Source organism: Euphorbia lathyris, chromosome 10 (genome assembly GCF_963576675.1).
Source record: "Euphorbia lathyris chromosome 10, ddEupLath1.1, whole genome shotgun sequence".
In the NCBI taxonomy this organism is placed as follows: domain Eukaryota; kingdom Viridiplantae; phylum Streptophyta; class Magnoliopsida; order Malpighiales; family Euphorbiaceae; genus Euphorbia; species Euphorbia lathyris.
This window is the reverse complement of record NC_088919.1, coordinates 52,987,823-53,008,634: the sequence shown is the minus strand read 5'-3', so window position 1 is coordinate 53,008,634 and position 20,812 is coordinate 52,987,823. Positions and strand designations below refer to the sequence as shown.

Genomic DNA, 20,812 nt, shown 5'->3' with positions numbered 1-20,812 from the left:
CGGCATAATTGAATTAGACTTAAGTAATAGTTTAAAAATTTCTATTCTCTTAGGCAAATTAATTATATTATTAGAATATTACCAACATCTCCTTAATATAGGAACTAGTGATCTAAATAGGCATATAATGTTAATAAGAAAAGTAGAAATGATTAAATGCCTAATTAATTTCACAATCATGATTTTTCAGAATTATACACACTAGATAATGGATATATCAGTTGAAAGTCTTAGGATTATTGCTGAAAAACCATTAATTTATAATCAGGATATTAATCAACATATTATAAGTTGTAGAAGAGCATTACAAATTATGGAATTAAAAGATAGACAATTAGAATTAGCACAAGGTGCTTTAGACGCTAAGCGTATTGAAAAGATAAAACTACAGAAAAGAGTTTTCGACTTAGAAGATGAAGTAAAAAGATTAGAAGAAAAACGTAGAGAGCAAGAAGAGACAATAGAAATTCAAAAACAAATAATCACTGAAAGTTACAGACATATTCAAGCTTTAATCAATGGAAGAGAATAAAGAAATAACAGAACAAACTCATACAGAAAATGCTAATATCTACTATCAAATGGATACTTATGAAGGTGGTATAACTCAAACTTTAAGTTTTAAACCAGATATTTATCAGAAAATACAAGATGAAACTGAAGAGCTATCTGTAAATAAGATATTTAAAACAAAATGGTTTGAGAGAAATAAAAATATACGATATATTGTTCAGAAGCATGAGAATATTATAGATACAACGACTATAAATGGTAGAGCAAGGATAAATTTAATAACAGATGACGTAATAAAAAGAGAATTATCCAAATTATCACATAAAGAATCAAAGAAATATAGGAATATTTACTTTGGAGGAATAGAATTCACTATAAAATCATATTTTCAGAAAAATATCGATACTCCTATTCAAATATATGTATTAGATGATAGAATATTAGATAATATCCAAGATGCCTTAATAGCAGTAGTAAGAGGAAACTTAATTTATCAGAAACTTAAATTCACAATTCAACCAGATTTTAGTGTCTCATTAGAAGATAAACATAAAGATCTAGCTTTAACACTCTATTATAAATTAGAAGGAATAAGAATGCCCCCAGGAAGTAAAGTAATTAGTATAGAAACAAAAATGATATATGCCCTTACAGGTAATCATCATATCAGAAAACAAAATGATAGGGATATATTAGTACCAAAATTATATCAGGAAATATTAGAACCACTAGAACATAAGGAAAACTCCATAATAACAATACCAGACGAAATATGTATAGATTTTAATTCTAGAAAAATACAACCAATCCAGAAATTGTTACCCAAGATTGAAGGAGGAAGATTAAGTTTTAGAAAAGAGATAATAAGACAACCAAGAACCTTAGATTTATTACATTCATATCATGAAGATAAATTACGAATAAAAGTAATATTATTTAATGAGCTAATAGCAAATGAATGTATAGCTGAAATCAATACAGGAACTAAAAGTTTAGCACATATTAGCAAAATAAACGAGAACAAATGTGAACTAATAGAACCACAAACGTATAATTGTCCAAATAGTACGAGAGAAATAATCATAACTAGAAGTATAAGAATTAGATTTAAAATTCAAGATTTAGAATATGAGATAATTGTAGGAGTAACAGAATATGATAGTACATATGCACTATTATTAGGATACGACTTTTTAACTAAAATAAAATATAAGATAAATAATGTAGGAATTACGATAGAAGATCAAGATAAACTCAGGTATATTAATAAAATATGAACATACCACAACAACTTGATAAAAAAGAGCGAAAATTACAAATAATAAATAATATTATGACAGAAACAATAATAGAATCTCAAATAAAATACTTAGAAATTGAATCTAAACAGCACAGATTAGAAAGTGAGATTAAACAATTAAAATCTCTATTAGAGAAACCTAAGAAAGAATGGATCAAACTCGAGGATGGATGGATAAAACGAATTTACAAAAATGAGTGACTCTAACCAAAAATTAGACCAAATATGGACAGAAATTGTAGCTAAAGAACAATTGAAGAATACTCTTAGTCTAATACAAGAAAATCAAATCCAAATCCGAGAAATGATAACACAGGAATTAACAAAACTATGGAATACATCGGAAATACCCACTTTTAAGATAATTTTAGAAAAATTAAACATGTTAGTAGCAAATATTGATAAAAGAAAAAAACCCTTAGAAGAAGAAAGCTCTAGCATTACTTTAGGAGAAAACTTAACACAAACTAAAACCCCAGAACTAGTACCCATAGATGCATGGAGACGAAGTAAAGAACCAATAATGATGGATATAAGTGAAATAAAACCTAAACTCTCTGAAAAGGTGAATAAAACTTTAGATCTTTTAACTGTATTACATAAAAAAGGAAAATTCTAATGGCAGAACAAGAACATAGTGTAATAACATTTCTTAAGAATCACGCCCAAGAAATTATTGAAAAAGAACGATACAAGTATGAACCGCTAAAAAATAGAAAACATAAAGAAAATGATGTAAAAACATCCAATATAGACATAAGCACCGAAGTAGAATATCTTCAATTAAAGGTAGAAAAACAAAATCAAGAATTAAAAGACCTGCAAAAAGAAAATATTAAATTAGTCATAAATTCTAATACAGAATGGGTAGACAAATATAAAAAATATAAGCATAAGTTTAAAAACACTAAAAAAGAATTAAAGGAAACCAAATTAGAATTAAAACACACAAAATCAGAATTCATCCACATTAAAGACGAATTAAAAGAATTAAAGGAAGAAGTAAACGTCTTAAGAACAATGGTGAAAAAAGTGAAAGGAAAAAATAGTCACATTAGTAATAGTAGTAGTGATAGTTCAGATAGTTCAGATAATCAAAGTGAAGGTGAAACTAAACTAAACATTATTGAATACATAGAAGAAGAAAATAAGGATGAAACAAAATTAATAGAAGAAAATAACGAGATAATAAAAGCATTAGAACAAATGAAAAATATTAATGCAATTATAGAAGAAGAACCAGAAAGTGATATAGAAAATACCGAATACACTAGGTATGAGGAATCAGATATAGGATCAGAAAATATAGTAAACGAAGATGCAGATAATTATCCAGAAGAAGAAATGATAGACCCCAATTTAGAAGTGGTGACTAAAAAGGCACCTACAATACCAAGACATATACCAATAGGACAACAAGGAGACTTTAAAGAATTTATAGGATCTATGTCTCAAGGATTAAATCCAAATGGATACTTTTTAGACTTAGATAATGTCTATGATGAACAAGAAATAAGTAGACGAATAAATGATTGGAATTTAGGAATGTATATAGCCTTAATGAATTCATCTCACACTGAAAATTTAGACTATATGTATGACCTAATATCTAAAACAATGATAGAAAAAGTAGGATTTTGGATGGAATCAATAACTCATCAGTTAAGACCACAAATAGAAGCTTGTGCTCATGATTGGAAATCAATGTTATTATTATTTGATATGGTATTAAAAAGAGAATTTTTAGGAGAAAGATGGTTAGTAGCTAGAGAAACAGTATTTGCTGAAAGAAAAGCCGAAATAATAATGAATTTGAATAACATGAAATGTTGTAAAATCAGTAAATTACCAGAATATACTATCAGTTTTACTAAGTTCTTTTATGAAGCTAGATTCTTACCACAAGAAGGATTGATATATCAACAACTATATTATGACCATTTACCAAACCCGTACAACATAGAAGTGTCAAAAGAATATACACAATTAGAACCAAAAGAAAATACATTAGGAGAAAGAATAAGAGTTTTACGATCTTATCTTATGAGAAAATGTGAAGAATATAGAGTTCAACAAAAGGTTAAAAAGGATAAGACACTAGGATTACGAGAAATATGTGGATTCACTGAAAAACGATTAGTTTTTGGTTGTGATGATAAAGTTAGACGAAAATATAGACGATATACTCATAATCGTAATTATAGAAATAATCGTAATTATAGAAATAATCCTACATATAAGAAGTCTTATACAAAAAATGATGATTATGGACGATTTCGACGAAAAAGATTTAGACGATATAAAAATAATCCAGAAAATAGGAACAGATTTAGATATAAACGAAAGTTTAGGAAAAGACAAGAAAGACCCTTAAGAGATAAAAATACTAAGCTTACAGAATGTAAATGTTGGAACTGTAATGAAAAAGGACATTATGCTAATAAATGCCCTAAATTAAAACAAAAAGGTGTCAAGTATATATGAACAACAGAATTTATAATGAGTCTAGAACAAATAAGAGCCAATGATGACACATGGCATAAAGAAGATGAATTTTATATTAGTGAAACAGAAGATTCTAATTCTGAAATAGAACAATTAGAATATGAAGATAGTGAAACTGATAACTAATGGTAGCTATATATGTAGAAGCCCCAGTAGAATATAAACCTAATAAGATTATAAAACGTCGTATATTTATAGATAGTGGAGCTGATATATGTTTAGCGAAGCAAGATGTACTAGTTCCCCATAAATGGAAAAGATCTAAAGGACATAAGGTCAGAGTTACAGGATTTAATGAACAAATGAAAGAATTAGATATTATAGCCGAAAATATGAGATTAATACTTAACAAGACAATCTTTCGATTACCCATAATTTATCAAGAAAATAATATGAAACAACATATATTATTAGGAAATAATTTCCTTGATTTCTTTAAAGTCCAGCTAATCAAACCTGAAACCATAAGTCTTTTAACTCCTTGTAATAAATGGATTATCCTTCAGCGAGTCCTACCTTTATATCCACTCACAATACATAATATCAAAACAAACAGAGATAATAATTTAGAACTTTTAAAACAGAACTATTTAGACCATTTAAAGATCAACTTTGGAGAAAACCCTATAACGTTGTGGGAAAAAGAAAAGATATATGCTAAGATAGAACTCATAAACCCTAATGATGTTGTTCGCACTAGACCAATAAGATATAGTCCTGATGATCAAAAGGAATTTGAAATACAAATAAAAGAATTATTAGACTTAAAATTAATTCAAGAAAGTAAAAGCCCTCATAGTAGCCCAGCATTCTTAGTAAGAAAACATAGCGAACAAAAGAGAGGCAAAGCAAGAATGGTAATAGATTATCGAGAACTAAATAAGAAAACGATTTTTGATGGATACTTTTTACCTTATAAGAGAAATTTAATTAATAGATTATCAGGAAAAAAGTTGTTTAGTAAATTTGATTGTAAAAGTGGCTTTTGGCAAATTAAGCTTACTAAAGAATCAAGACCATTAACAGCATTTAGTGCACCACAAGGACATTATGAATGGATTGTGTTACCTTTTGGTTTGAAAAATGCACCCCAGATATTTCAACGAAGAATGGATACGATATTTAGAAAATTAAATGAATTCTGTGTAGTTTATGTCGATGATATATTAATCTACAGTAATAATATAGCAGATCATTTACAACACCTAGATGCATTTATAAAAACAGTAAGACAACATGGAATCCTTTTATCTGAAAAGAAATCAGAAATCTTTAAAAATAAAATAGAATATTTAGGATATATAATAGATAGTGAAGGATTACAACTACAAGATCATATCGTAACTAGAATCGAAAATTTTAAAGAAAAATTAGATACTAAGAAAGAAGTCCAACAATTTCTAGGAATAATAAATTATGCATCAGATTATATAAAAGACTTACCAAAATTACGACAACCCTTGCAAGAGCTAATTAAGAAACATAAAGTATTTGAATGGACGACAACTCATACCGATACTATAAGAAAAATAAAAGAAGCAGTAAAAGTTCTCCCAAAATTAAGGCTACCTAAAGATAATGATCAATTAGAATTATATACCGATGCTAGTGATATCGGGTGGGGAGCAGTACTCATCGCATATAGAAAAGAAGATATAGATAAAGAAACTCCTTTAATATGTGGCTATAGATCAGGAACTTGGAAACCCTCAGAGAAAAATTATCATATTAATGAAAAAGAATTACTAGCTGTTAAAAATTGAATTAAAGGATTTAGGTATCATTTGTTACCCATAGAATTTATCATAAGAACAGATAATACACAAGTAGGAGCATTTATCAGAAATAAAATAGATCCCCTACCAGAACTAAACAAAAGAAGGCATTGGCAAAGTTTTTTCAATTGCTATAATTTTGTTGTTAAACCTATCTCTGGAAAACGAAATATCTTAGCTGATTTTTTGAGCAGGAATGGAGATAATGATCCAGCGAATATCAGAAATCAGAAATCAGAACCGCCAGATGCTGGCAATGATCAGAAATCATGAGAACTTTCTGGACAACCTTGAGGAAGAACTCAAGAAACTCCAGTCTCAGAACAATCAGAATATAAGAACCATGGCTCCTAGATCATCTTATGAGTTGTTAGGAGATCTTCATAAGAAGCCAATTGAGATGCCAACTTCATCGAGTGGACTCTCAGGAGCCACCACCTTAAACCATTCTAAGCTGATTAATCAGAACTCATCAGAAATCACAACCTCCCAGGTTATACAATTCCCTCCAGAAATGACAGAAGCATATAAGAATATCATGAAATTTTTTACATATAAGAAGAGTCAAACCGTATATAGAACCATTAAGATAACCAAATACCCTAGGTATATATGCTCAGAAGACTGCAGTCCAGATGTTGTTCAGAAACTATTTCGATATGGATTTCTGGACAAAGTCATGACTGATGAGAGCCTTAATAGTGTTTCAAAACTACCATCTATCATACCCAGATCCATTGACGAACTTGGATTAAGATTTGGAAGAGGAATATTTTGTGTTCAAATTTTTGATGCTGCTATGGACTTAGAAGGGAAACCAATAATAATTGCTCAGATCTTTAAGACTGCTAGAAACACTAAGATTGATGTAGATAATTCCGACCATCAATGGGACATTCCATGCAAATTAGAAAATTTTAAATCTTGGTTAGGAGAAAAACGAGCACATGGAATCCATACGATCAAATGTAGACTCGAAGACTATATTAGAAATAAAAAAGTGGCTATAATAGCCAGATCGAATCATGGAGAAGTGGAAGAAATGATAACTATCAACTATTTAATGGAAATGGGTGATGAAACGAGTCAACAAATTTTGATAGAAATGCATACGAAATTGATGGATAAGAAATATAAACATAGTTCAGATACATTGGCCCATTATGAATCCATATATGGCCCAAGAAAATCATGTTTAATTAGAATTGAGCCCATAAGACCTGAGCCCATGAATATTGACTCCATAAGGCCCAAAGAAGAAGACCATCCAGGAAAAGAGGAGGATCTATTTGTTTAGAAAATGAGATAAAAATGTATAAGAAAAATAAGAAATATAAGAACGAGGTGTCAATACCTAAAGAAAAGGTGGCAATAAGATCAACACGTGGCAAGACATGAAGATATGAAGAGACATGTGTCCAAAGAAGAAGCATGAGGTGGAAACATTAGAGCTTAGTGGCAAGATGTAAAGCTTGAGGTGGAAGAGTAAAATAAGAAGCATTCGACACGTGTAACCTAAAAGTTTGTACTTTTAACTTTTGTAATGATGTAATCTCCTTTTTGGTAATTTCACCTTTGATCTTCTACCTATATAAGGAGAAGACATATGATGTATGAGACATAACTTGCTTTGAGTAATAAACTCTTTCTTTCTCTCCTTCCATGGCTTTCTAAACTCCCCCTTTTAACATTCATAGTTGTTAAATATTTACGTTTAACGTCCGTATAGCATATTAGTTTGAAAAGATTCAGAGTTATACAGCAACAATAGTTATCCTTCAGACGACTCCAAAAGGTGTGTAGAGATGCTGGAACATAGCCCTAACCCATGATGATGAAGAACGGGTGTCAGGCAGAGTTTAGAAGTCTCCACTGAGAATTGCTTTGAAAGGTATACTGGAGTTTCTCTATAACTCTTGTTCTAATTAAATTAATTTGTTATACTTAGTTAAATGTAAAGCTTTAATATATTATGGATGTTAAATTTTATTTAAAAATGTTTCCTTCAATGTGTAATACAGTTACAATCTGTGTTTGAATTTTGGATTTTAACACAGTATGTGTTTAAATTATTTAGAAAATATATAATAATATGAGTTGTTTTTGTAATTTAGCCTGAATTATTTAGTGATATGGCATACATGCACAATTTGAATGCTTTGAATTTTAACAATAGTTGACTTTTGAATCTCAAAGATAACTTTGAGCAGACACAAAGGGAACTGTTCTAGCACATGCATTGCACACTACATGACACAGAAGTTTTGTTTGCTGAATGCATGATAGAGAATTTAAATTAAATTTTTTTTTTTTTTTGTGAAATTAATTGGAGTGATATATTCACCTACTAAACTTGTATAAAGTAATAATATACTTTTCAATTTGTTAAAATGCACTATTATTCTGTCACGTGGAGATAAATATGTAATCATATCAATTTAAGCAACTTCAGATGGTTAATGAGACTCTGTAAATTTAGATAGTCAATCTGCTTTTTGGACAAAGTTCATGGATCTCATGATATATTAAGTCATTACTATATGAAATAGTGCAATATTGCCCTATAATGGAAATAAGGTTCACATTTATCAATCGGTTTTGGAGAAGTGTAGATTTACTTTTAATGTACGAAACGATAAAGTTACTCGTACATAACAGAAAATTTGAAAAGGCTAATTTACCATTATTTAACTGTCATTCCAGATTTTTCAAACATCAATTATGTCTAAAACATTACTGAATTATTGCAGACAATATCAAAATACCAACAAATTAGTTTACTATATACAAATCAATCACAAAAAAACCGATCTAAAATAAATTTAAAATAACTATATTACACCCCTAAGTATGTTATTAATACAGTTACAAAACTTGTCAAAATGCACAAAACTGTTCCGGTTTATCAATAAATTTGTTTCGACCATATTCAAAATTTATCTTGTTTGAAATTATTGGAAACAAAATTTTATAATTTCATAAGTTAAGGATATATTTACACTTCTCCAAAACCAATAAAAGCAAATTGAATCTTAACATAAAATACTAAATTCAATTTCAGTACTTAGAAAAAGTTACAATCAAGTTTGAATTTCTATCACTAGTTCACTTCATAAACTAAGGGTAAAATTGATCTTTCTCCAAGTAGAAATTTGACTCTCACTCATCCCTTATATTTAAGGGTAATTAATTTATTAGTCCCTATATTTTGACAAAACACACTGTTTAGTCCCTGTATTTTCAAAAACACACACTAAAGTCTCTAACGTTTTTCTCGGTGAACTGTTTAGTCCCTAATGTTTTTCTTGGTGAACTGTTTAGTCCTGCCGTTAGACTCTCATGAAGATTCTGTTAGTCAATTTGGATTTGTGTTCTTCTTTTCCTTTATTTTGCTTTCCTTTAAACTCTAATGCATCTGAAATCAACTTTGAGTGTTCTTGTTCTTAATTTTCTTCTTAATCGTTCAAATTCGTAAGCGTTGAGTCTGTTCTTTTTATTGTTCTCCATGCAAATAGCTTCTTCTTCTAAATTGGATTACTCTTCTGAAGTTTGAAGGTAAATAGTAAAGGGTAATTTAGTCATTTCCGAAGTCATAAACGGTAAAAAATGTAACAAACAGACGGAAGGACTAAACAGTTCACTGAGAAAAAGGTTAGAGACCTTACCATGTGTTTTTGAAAATACAGGGACTAAACAGTGTGTTTTGTCAAAATATAGGGACTAATAAATTAATTACCCTATATTTAATGATATTTGGTTTTGCTTTAATATTTTTGTGTTTTAAAGTTCAACACTTATATATTATATATCCCTTAATAGAAGGATGAAAAATGTCAGAAAATGCAAGAGTGAATGACAAATTTTACCAAGTGCAAAGAAAATAGATAAATGATCAATTTGACCATGAAATTGATTGTAAAATTAACTTAATCTAAAATGGAATATGTAAAAATATCCCTTATGCTTAAATATAGGAGTAATTTTACTCTTAACGTCTAAAATTATACAATTTTATCTCTAATATTGATAGCCAAAAGCAATTTTACCCTTAATGTTAGCACGTTGAGTCAATTTTAGACATTATTACAAAAACAAATATTTTGTTACTTATTCTGCATCAATTGCACACGTAAGTTGATTTTAAAAAAAATCATATTTTTTATAATTTAATAATAAAATTGAAGATTGATATTTTTAAATTCAGTGAAATATTTAAATTTTTTATCCAACTCGTACAAAATGCAGTATATTTTTTAATTTTTTTTACGCCTAAACATATATTTATTACTAACAAGTGATAAAATGATGTACGTGTAAAATGTGGATAACAAGATTCTTAGCCAAGAATACAATTTAATAAATAATTTCTCCAATTTATCCAACTTATCAACATTAAGAGTAAAAGTGCTATTGACTGCCAACTTTAAGAGTAAAATTGCACAATTTTAGAAGTAGGAATAAGACTACTCCTAAACCTAAACATTAGGGAAATTTTTACACCTTATCCCATCTAAAATCAAATCAATTTAAATGGTCAATATAATGACACATGTTACTGATATGTATCATTTTTAACTAATTTAATATCAAAGTTAAAAGGATCAAATTAATATCCAAACTTTGATTTTAATTTGATCCTTAATCTCAAAGACAATAGATGATATTTTCCCTATGAAATCCAACAAAGAAAAAAGCTTAATACATCATTTACCCCTGAACTTGTCCAAAAAATTTGATTGGCCTCATGAACTTTCAAAGTGTCCCAATAGCGTCCTGAACTTGCATAAAATGTTCAGTTAGCTCCTTGAATTTGCGTAAAATATAATCAATTGAACACTCGGTCGTAAAAAAAGTAAGTTAAATGCGGAATATGTATTATACGAGTCTTAAAAGTAAAACGACCAAAATCAGGATATACAGCTCTAATATTAGAGAAGACAAGTGGTATAGTTGAGCAAGTAATAACTTCATTTTTAATTTATTTTTTAATTATGAAATAACATTCTAAGATGCGTAGAATAAATCTTCCGCATTTAACTTATTTTTTTTACGACCGAGTGATCAATTGATTACAGTTTACACAAGTTCAGGAAGTAACTAAACATTTTATGCAAGTTCAAGAGACTATAAAGACACTTTGAAAACATTTTACACAAGTTCAGGAGGTAACTAAACATTTTATGCAAGTTCAAGAGACTATAAAGACACTTTGAAAGTTCAAGGAACCAGTCAAGCTTTTTGAACAAGTTCAGGGGGCAAATGATGTATTAAGCCAAAAAAAAAAAAATCTTTCAATATCAAAATTAATTATAACTAATTTACCCTGTAAACATTTTTTTATAAACACTGCAAGCATTCAAAACAACTATATTACATCCCCTAATCCTAAGTGCAGGATTATATTTGTATCAAAATATTAACACTCGCAAGGCCAGGTGAGCTTGTGGTTCCCAAAATTGCTCATTCTGGACCATATTGTTAAGGGTTGTCAAAGGACATAGGCGAATGTTGAATGAACTCCCCACCGTTGAAGATCAGCGAGTTCAAAGTCGGCCTCACGGCCCGAAGGTGTGGAGCCGCCACTCGGAATCCGTATCCGCTTTGAGACAACCCATTAGAACAGTCCATATGACCTGAAAATGGCCTTGCAGGAACTGGTGATGGCTGATTGATCACTGGCCGAAACGGTGCTATAACAGGTGGGCGATGATCAAGCCTGACTGCAGGCATTTGTGTAGGATTCTGGACCAAATTGGTAGCATTAGATGCAGCTGCAGAAAAACATAATGAAAGCCAGGTTAAGTAAAAAGAGAAAAGAACCTCCTCCCAGTGTGGCACTGTAAATTTACAGTATAACATGATTTACAAGAAAGAGGCTAATATAATCCGTTTGACACAATTATCATTTTCAGTGCATTTATATCACACAAGACCAAGGTTGTAAAAACCGCTAGACGCTAGACGCTAGTCGCATGGACAAGGCTCTCGAGAATTAATAGGGGATTAGTCAGAGATTAACCAGATTTGTATTTTATATTTTCTTATTATATAAATGCAATTAAAATATGTAATACACTATATAAAATAATTTAATATAGAAAAACGTATATTTTTAATAAACAACAGCATTTCAACATCATTATTTAAACAAGTGAAAAAACAATGTGCATAAGTAATACAATTACCAAAAACTATGAAACAATATCTGTAGTCTTAAGCCATATCATGGAACTAAGAGAGAACACAATTAAACAAAAGTATCCGAAAATAATAAATATAATTCACCAACAAGCATGCGACAATATTCAAAAATCAATTGTAATAAAGAAAAAGAATAAAAAATAATTAAGAAAAAACATGTTTTGTTCCAATCACTGCCTAAGAGCTGCCCAGGCGGTCTAGGCGCCGCCGAGGAGGACAACAAATGCCAAGAGAATCTAATTGAGGGAAATCAGAATGTATTCTCGATTTCGAGTGCTTAGACAAGTTCTAGATAGTCCAGGCTGCTATTTTCTTGGACAATGCATAAGACACAACAACTAATTTTGACAACCCTACTCAACTGCAGGTTTATTACACAGGGATGCTTCAAATTATTTGGTTTGAGACTTGACATAAGATTTTAATTTATGTCATTTAAGTATTCAGTAAAATCACTTTCATCATAATGTTCTCTTTCCAGTAAAAAAAAATGTTTATGTTCTTGCGGGAAAAGAAAAAAAAAAAAAAAACTCTTCATGTTGTTCAAAATTTTCATCAAACCCAATGAAGTATTAATTAGGCCATTAAAAAGACTAATTTTCACTTAATATTTTCTTCTAAAACTCTACTTCACATACTAGAATTATTTTCCTTCTTAATTATCATGGCTTAATATAGGATTGTTTGCATAAATAAATTTTTTGGTCTAAACTTGTTTGCATTACTACTAAACAGTCTCAGTATACACCGATAATATAAAATATTATAAAAATTAAAAATAAACAAATTGAACAACTTATATAATTAAACTAAGGATTAAAGCATACTGATGCAGAGTAGAGACTGAAATAGGAGCACGAGGAAAATAAGATAAAACAGAATTGCATTTCCAATTTATATACCTTGTCTTGTATCTGATGTAGAAGCTTCCCGATTATGATTATTTTGCCGAATGCTTTCTATTAAAGCATTAGCCAATAACTTATTCAGAAAAACTTTTTCGAACTTGGCTTTATAATCCGTTGTCTTGTGCTGCAATGCTGCCTCAGCATCTTGAAATAAAATCTCATATTTCTTTATTATCTCTTCTATAGCTTCGTCTCGTTTACATTTCATATGCAACATCTGAAAACACAAACAGAAAATAAGGAAACCTAATGTGTTCAGACATTGATGAGATTCAGTTTAAAAGTAGGCTTAATAAATCAAGAGGCTGTACTTGGGCCAAATAATCCGATTGGCCTCTATACTTTGGAGATGTCTTATTAGCCCCCTGAACGTACTTAAAGCGACATGATTAACCACCTAAATCCTACGTGCAAGAGTAAGTAGATGATTTGGACAAATTGACTAGGTCACTTTAAGCAAGATCAAGGGGGCAATAGGTCACTCTAAGCAAGATCAAGGGGTGAATAGGTCACTTCAAGCAAGTTCAGAAGACTAATAAGACATGGGATAATCGGATTATCTGACCAAGTACAAGTTCCCCTGATGTATTAAGATTTCGAAAGTAGCTTGAACAAACCATAGCTTCATGCATCTTTAAATCTTGTTCATGATGCTTTTGCAGTCTTTCCAATTCATTATGAAGTGGGTCACAAGAAAGAAGCTGAGCTCTCCCAGGTAACATAAGGTTAGCATTCATAGATGCTAAACTAGTAGCCATGCTCCTAAAATCCTGAGAATTGGTTCTACTCCCAGACCCGTGAAAATGCATATCATTTTGACTCGTCTGCACACTTCTGAATTGTGGCTGCTGCAAATCAACGATGGGTGGGGTAGATAACTGCACTGCTTCCTCAGATGATGGTTGTGTTGATGCTTGAACTTCTGGACTGGCGATATGCCTTCCAACATATTGAGGGCATTGAAGTGAACCACTTTGCAAGGAAGATGAAACTGAAGGTATTGGTGGCTACAAGAAGACAGAAAGCATTAATTTTCAGATATTCTATAACATATTAGACTAAGACCTCATGTTCATCAAGCTGCAGCGGCTAGGGATGCAAATACAATTTCATCTCTTATAGGATGCAAGATTGACCAAGAGGTCACGGGTTCGAGTCTTAGGAGCGGCCTCTTGCCAAATAAATTGGCAGGGAAAGGCTTGCCCCCAGTACACCCTTGTGGTGGGACCCCTCCCCGGACCCTCGCTCAGCGGGGACGCGTAGTGCGACCGGGCCGCCCTTTTTTTTTTATAGGATGCAAGATTGAAGTTAGGGCTATCAATTTATGACAGGACAACATGATTTAGAGAGAACCACCCATTTGGCACATTATCAGTTTTGTGTCATCTATATCATATATAATCATGTGGAATATATAGATCATATAACACAATTATGACACGCATCCTGTTTTGACACACTTAATTAAAGTTTTCTGGCATACAAATACGATTTATAGATCTAGCAAGTTGATATTTACACATTAGACATTTATTACAATTCTAAAGGATTAAAGCCTTATTTGGCCCCTGTGATATCCAAAACTTAGTCATTTATACCACAGGGGCCAAATAGGCCTTTATGTCCAATTCTAAATGAAAACAAATACATAAGATTTTTGAACCTGGTTAAATGTGATTGAAGTGCTTTGAACTGCACTAACATCTGGCGGTACTACAGAGGTGCTGGTCCCAGTAAACTGTAAATGGGACTCTGTATAAACAGGAGTAACTGCTACTTCATTTGGCGCAGACTGTTCCTGGACAGGTAAAGCATGACTTGAACATTCTACAGGCTGATCAACCATTATAACTCCATGAGTTGAACTTCGCAAATTCTCAGAAGATTGGACAATGGAGTCAACTATGTCTTTGTTATTATAAACGCTCTGCTTTTCAACAGAAGTTGATCTAGAAGCACCATTACGGGAGTAACTCCTTACTTCGGTGTTCTGCATGTTACGAGCAGGTATAGTTTCACCAGAACATTCAGCAGCCTGATCAACTGTGGCTACTTCATCCAATGTACTTTGAGGATCCTCAGAAGATCTTGCAACAGAATCAGATATTTGATCATTTTGGGCAGGACTCAGCTTTTCCACAGAAGTTGATCTAGTAGCTCCATCCTTAAGGCCATTGATGGAACTGTTAACTTCATTGTTCTTCTTCTTCACATTACAAGTAGATGTAACACTTTTCCGGTCAGTTAGTTCCACAACATCACTATCAGTATCTGACTCGACAACAATTACTGTTTCAACAGGTGAAGTAGAGAGTTCCTTTCTATCAAGCAAAACATCAGAAGCACGAGCTGGCACATTTGGGGAACCAGAACATGTAGCTGCGACATCAGTAGATTGAACTTTATCTACCTTGAATTCAGAGTCTGAAAAGCAAAGACCATCCAATGTTGTAACTGGTCTCTTAGTTTCTTTCCTCATTTGGACAATCTCATTCTCGGTGGTGTTGAGTTGCTTCTCCATACTCGGCATTACCTGTGAAGTTCTGTTACCTTTTTGTGGAATTTCTGTCCGAAAATTAAGATCATTTGCCATTGTAATTGGTCTCTCAGTTCTTTGTCCCAATTGGACGATCTCATTTTCAGTTTTCCTTTGCTCCTCCTTATCAGTTGATCTTAGCTGTGAAGTCCCATCACTTTTTTGTGGAATTCCTTTTCGACAATTAGGATCATCAGCCATTGTAACTGGTCTCTCAGTTCTTTGTCCCAATTGGACGATCTCATTTTCAGTTTTCCTTTGCTCCTCCTTATCAGTTGATCTTAGCTGTGAAGTCCCATCACTATTTTGTGGAATTCCTTTTCGACAATTAGGATCATCAGCCATTGTAACTGGTCTCTCAGTTCTTTGTCCCAATTGGACGATCTCATTTTCAGTTTTCCTTTGCTCCTCCTTATCAGTTGATCTTAGCTGTGAAGTCCCATCACTTTTTTGTGGAATTCCTTTTCGACAATTAGGATCATCCGCCATCGTAACTGGTCTCTCAGTTTTTTTTCCCAATTGGACGATCTCATTTTCAGTTTTGGATTGCACCTCCTTATCCGTTGATCTTAGCTGTGAAGTTCCATCACTTTTTTGTGGAATTCTTTTTCGACAATTAGGATCATCCGCCATTGTAACTGGTCTCTCAGTTTTTTTTCCCAATTGGACGATCTCATTTTCAGTTGTGAGTTGCTCCTCCATATCCCTTGATGTTAGCTGTGAAGTTCCAAGACCTTTTTGTGGAATTCCTGTTTGACAGTTACGATCATCCCACCCTTCCTTAAGCTTGTTAATTAACATCTGATTATGAGGACCTGCTACTATCTCCCCATTTTCCGTATCCACCAAGTTATCCAAAACGCCACTGCTTTGAGAGTTCATTGATATTTTCCCCTTTCTTGAAACTTTCTGGAAAGAATCATTGGTACAGTGTGAACGAGTTGGTATCCTACCTTCTTCTAAATCCTTCAAAATATCAATGAAAGTCTGCCTCTTAGTCTCTCCAGTTACCTCTTCTTCTAAATCACTCTTGTCAGATGTTGAACCAAAATCATTTTTAGGACTTGTACTTGGCGGTATCTCTCCCTCTTCCAACTCTAGCAGTTGATTTGCAAGAGTCTGTTTCTGCAGTCTCCGTTTCTTCACTTTTTCTTCCAGGCCTTGCAGTCTCCGTTTCCTTGCTTTTTCTTCTAGGCCCTGCCGGTCAGATAAGGTTGATGTTGAATCCTTAACATGATTTAACTCCTTAGCGGTTTTAATATTCTCTGCATGACATCCAAAGTTCCTCTTAAATATTTGAGCAATTTGGAATAAATATATTTCATCTCATGTTCCTTGCAGTCAAATTGCAAGTGTTGTTTTGCAAGCACAAGGGAATCCTTGTGATCTATATTGTATTTTATAGGCATAAAGGCTTATTTGTCATTTGTCCTGTGTATCATTTGGTAACCTTTGCCCTGAATTATTGACAGTTGACCCATTTTGGATGAAAAAATATCCGATTTGTTAAATCTTCTGCATGACACAACTTTTAAGCCAATTGTTCTAATTAACAAATTGGATAAATTTTCATTAAAAATGGGTTAAATGTTCACCCAAAACGGGTTAAATTTATTTCATCCAAAATGGGGTAAATGACAAAATTGTGAACACCGCGTGGCCAAATAGGGCTTTAATCCTATTTTATAAAAGAAGCGGTCGTCCCACACTAAATATAGCATATTCAGATTGAAACATCATCTACACGGGTTTTATTTTATCCCGTTAGTAACAGAACTCGAATACAACAAATGCACAAAGACATCTAAAAACCAGCATGCTATTAAAAATCCAAACCTATTGATGTGTCATTCTGTACAGATATAAACGTGCTTTAGATCATAAAACTGTTATGAACACGGTTTGGGATCTAGTTATGGTGCCTTGACCCCTGAAATCCTCTAGAAAAGAATGCTTAAAAGTTTTCATTTCCTTACCGATGTTGATGAAGTGGTTAGGAACTCGTTAAGAGAGAACCCCACGATGTCAAAATTGTTAGGAGCTCGTTAAGAGAGAACCCCATGATCTCAGAATTATTAGGAGCAGAACTCCACGATCTCTTACTCGGCGTTTGGTATTCTATTGGGATAGGGGGTAGGGATAAATGTTGAGATAGGGTAAAACATTGGGATAAGGATAAAAATAAAATAGGATGATTTATTATCCCGTATGTAGGATAGGACAGGGATAAAATAATTCATTTTACTATATTACCCTTTCCAAATTTAAATAGACCCATATATTACTGTAGTATAATTAATTTCATTCAAAAGTTCAAAATTAAAATTAACTTGAGAAATATTTGGAACACTAATGAATTTTCTAAACACAACAAATAGAATAAATAATAAAATCTGAGGGACAAATTAGATTTTTCCATCTAGGTATAACTTTAGTGGGATAAGGAGTTTATCCCTCCTTTGTCTCAACCCTCCCGGGGCGTTTGGTATTATATTGGGATAGGGATAAAGGTTGGGATAGGGATAAGGATAAATGGTTGGGATAAGGATAAAAATATGATAGTCGTGAATTATTATCCAATGTTTGGTACGTGGGATGGGGATAGGGATAAAATAATACATTTTACTATTTTAACCCTATTTAAACTACATAACATTAATTTGAGGGATAAGATGGACTTTTCCATCCTATTAAAATCACACGAGCTTATCCCACCTCCTTATACCACCCCCTCCTGGGTATAGGATTTGAGGGATAAGAGGCTTATCCCTCATCCGTCTCATTCTTCTATCTCCTAAACAAACACGGAATAACTTATCTCGTATTTTTTATCCCTATCCCACCTCCTATATCCCTTCTAACAAACACCCCGTCCTATCTCCCAAATAGAGAATAACCGCTAATTGCGGATATCAAGACCTATTCTAAACGATGCTGAGAAGATTTTTCTTGGTTCATGTTATTTGTCACGTTAGATAATCCATGTAAATTTTTCCTATTTTATCCCTATCAATGAGCTTCAAAAAAAAATCTCAATTAATGAGTTTAGCCTTAATTACTCTTTTTGTCATTTGAAGTTTTCTTTTTCAAAAGTCATTTTAAGTTTTCAAGGTATCAAGAATGGTGTAGTTTAATGAACGTAACGGAAAATGAGGATTATTAATGAAGAAAGATAAGAGGTATATTAGTCTATTTTCTATAAATTTAATGCAAATCAATCATTTCTTTAATATGTATAATTTGGTCAAATGTGACAATTAATATGAACAGGAGGGAGTAACTAATTAATGCATGCTAAATAGAAACTACTATTATGGAAGTAAATCCTAGATGGAAACTAACTAATGCACAAATCATAATTTAAATTAATACCTGGCAAATGGATTAGCTAGGAACAGGAGAGATGATATAATATTAACTCAGAAACACAAGCAGCGAAAAGAACAGGTATATGATAAAATCTGCTAGTGAATGACTACAGCCTAACAAGACTCAAAACTTAAAATGGTAGGCCTATGTAGTTGAAAAAATCATTAGTAACAGCTAAGCCTAATGCAACTTACCAGCATTTTCAGGCATGGATAGGACAAACCAAAAACCAAAAAAAAACATAAAACATTCAACACCAATTACACTCTGGGAGAACTATGACTATGAATTAGCAAACACTTAACCTTCTGAAATAAAATGCAATTAAAAAACTGTTAATAGTTAAAGAATCTGTACCAGACACTTTGTTTTCTTTGTTTCCCCTATCAAGCCAAAATTGATTTCTTCTGCGGCTGGCCCTTGGTTTGAAATCACTCCATCGCAACGGGCAGTTCACATTTTGGCTCTTCTTTTTGAAAGAACACTTTTCAGTGTCCGGTTCTCCTATCAAATTGTTAGAAAAATGTAAAGCTGAGATCATTAACTTAAAGGCAAATCTGAGATGCTTTCTCTCAAAGAAATTCGGAAAAGCATAATCGTACCAGGAGCCTTCCCTTTCTTCACGTCTGAGCTAAAGCATTTCCTATAACTACGCGCACTCCCCAATACCTTTGGATTGCAGGTACTTTCGGGCTCCATACTCTGGTTCTCCTCCAACTTCAACTCCTTTTTTCCCTAAAATTTCTCAACCAAAAAGAAGCAAACCCTGTCTCATCAGCTACAATTTCAAGTTGAAAACTCAAAATTCTGTTTTCTTCCGCAATAGAAGCAACACGGAACAAAGAAATTTCTGGATTACAATTGTTATCGTACAAAATTCTAGGTTAACACTGTGCTTGAGGTCAGAAGAACGGGAAAAAAAAAAAAAAAAAAAAAAAGAGAGAGACTAAACTATCTTTCGCATGTACAAACCATACATTTCGATTTTCCTTTTCACCTCTCCAAGATAAGAAGAGACCTCCTCCATTGTTCAACAAGCGGCGATGTTTTCAAAGCTTTTAAAAACAGAGCAATTTCCAGAATTAAGTAGAAACACTGTTACAGGGGGAAACCAGAAAGGACTTACAGTGATTCAAAGGCGAGGAGAGAGGCAGAGGAAGGAGGAAAAACTGGAGGCAGTGAAAATCTGAAGGCGGAGGAGGAGGAAGAAAGACACCTTTGAGGGCGGTGAAGCGACGGCGTACGGTTGTCTGCAGCTTGCAGGCACTGCAAAATGGAGTAGTGGAGTGTAGTAGCCTTTTATTCTGTAATAAATAACCGACTCCAAATGAGAGAGAAATTTTAGTATCTCCTTCAGCACTAAGTTAATTTTAATTTTAATTTTATAGTTTTTTAAGTTAATCTCGTTAAAATGAAACTTCCTAATAGATACATAAAATTATTTAATTGATTAATTTATCATTTTTTAAGTTAATCTCGTTAAAAAAAAAAAACTTCCTATATATATACACAAAATTATTTATATCAATTAAAAAAACAAATAAATATTTGATTTATATTACGATCTCAGTCCCATAATAGCCCTATTTGGTAAAGAGCGTTTTGGGATAAAAAGAACGGTTTTGACCAACTTTAGCGGTTTGACCACTGAAACCGCTGATTGGAGTGTTTGGTGGAGAGAGGTTTGGGAGAAAGTTTTGGGATG

General features: G+C 32.3%; 1 protein-coding gene across 2 annotated transcripts; it reads right to left on the bottom strand.

Annotated features, from left to right (window-relative positions):
* Positions 1 to 11,390: 11,390 nt before the first annotated feature.
* LOC136208709 (uncharacterized) lies at positions 11,391 to 20,400 on the bottom strand. Of its 2 annotated transcripts, none has more exons than XM_065999828.1 (7): positions 20,085 to 20,400; positions 19,710 to 19,842; positions 19,465 to 19,611; positions 14,866 to 17,003; positions 13,820 to 14,209; positions 13,197 to 13,419; positions 11,391 to 11,864 (listed from the first exon to the last, which is right to left on the bottom strand). In XM_065999828.1, exons 2-7 carry the CDS (start codon positions 19,804 to 19,806, stop codon positions 11,572 to 11,574), a joined length of 3,288 nt encoding a protein of 1,095 aa, XP_065855900.1. In that variant the 5' UTR covers positions 19,807 to 19,842; positions 20,085 to 20,400; the 3' UTR covers positions 11,391 to 11,571. The 2 variants fall into 2 exon arrangements, with proteins under 2 accessions (XP_065855900.1, XP_065855899.1); XM_065999827.1 differs by having other exon boundaries at positions 20,234 to 20,400.
* Between the last annotated feature and the right edge of the window lie 412 nt (positions 20,401 to 20,812).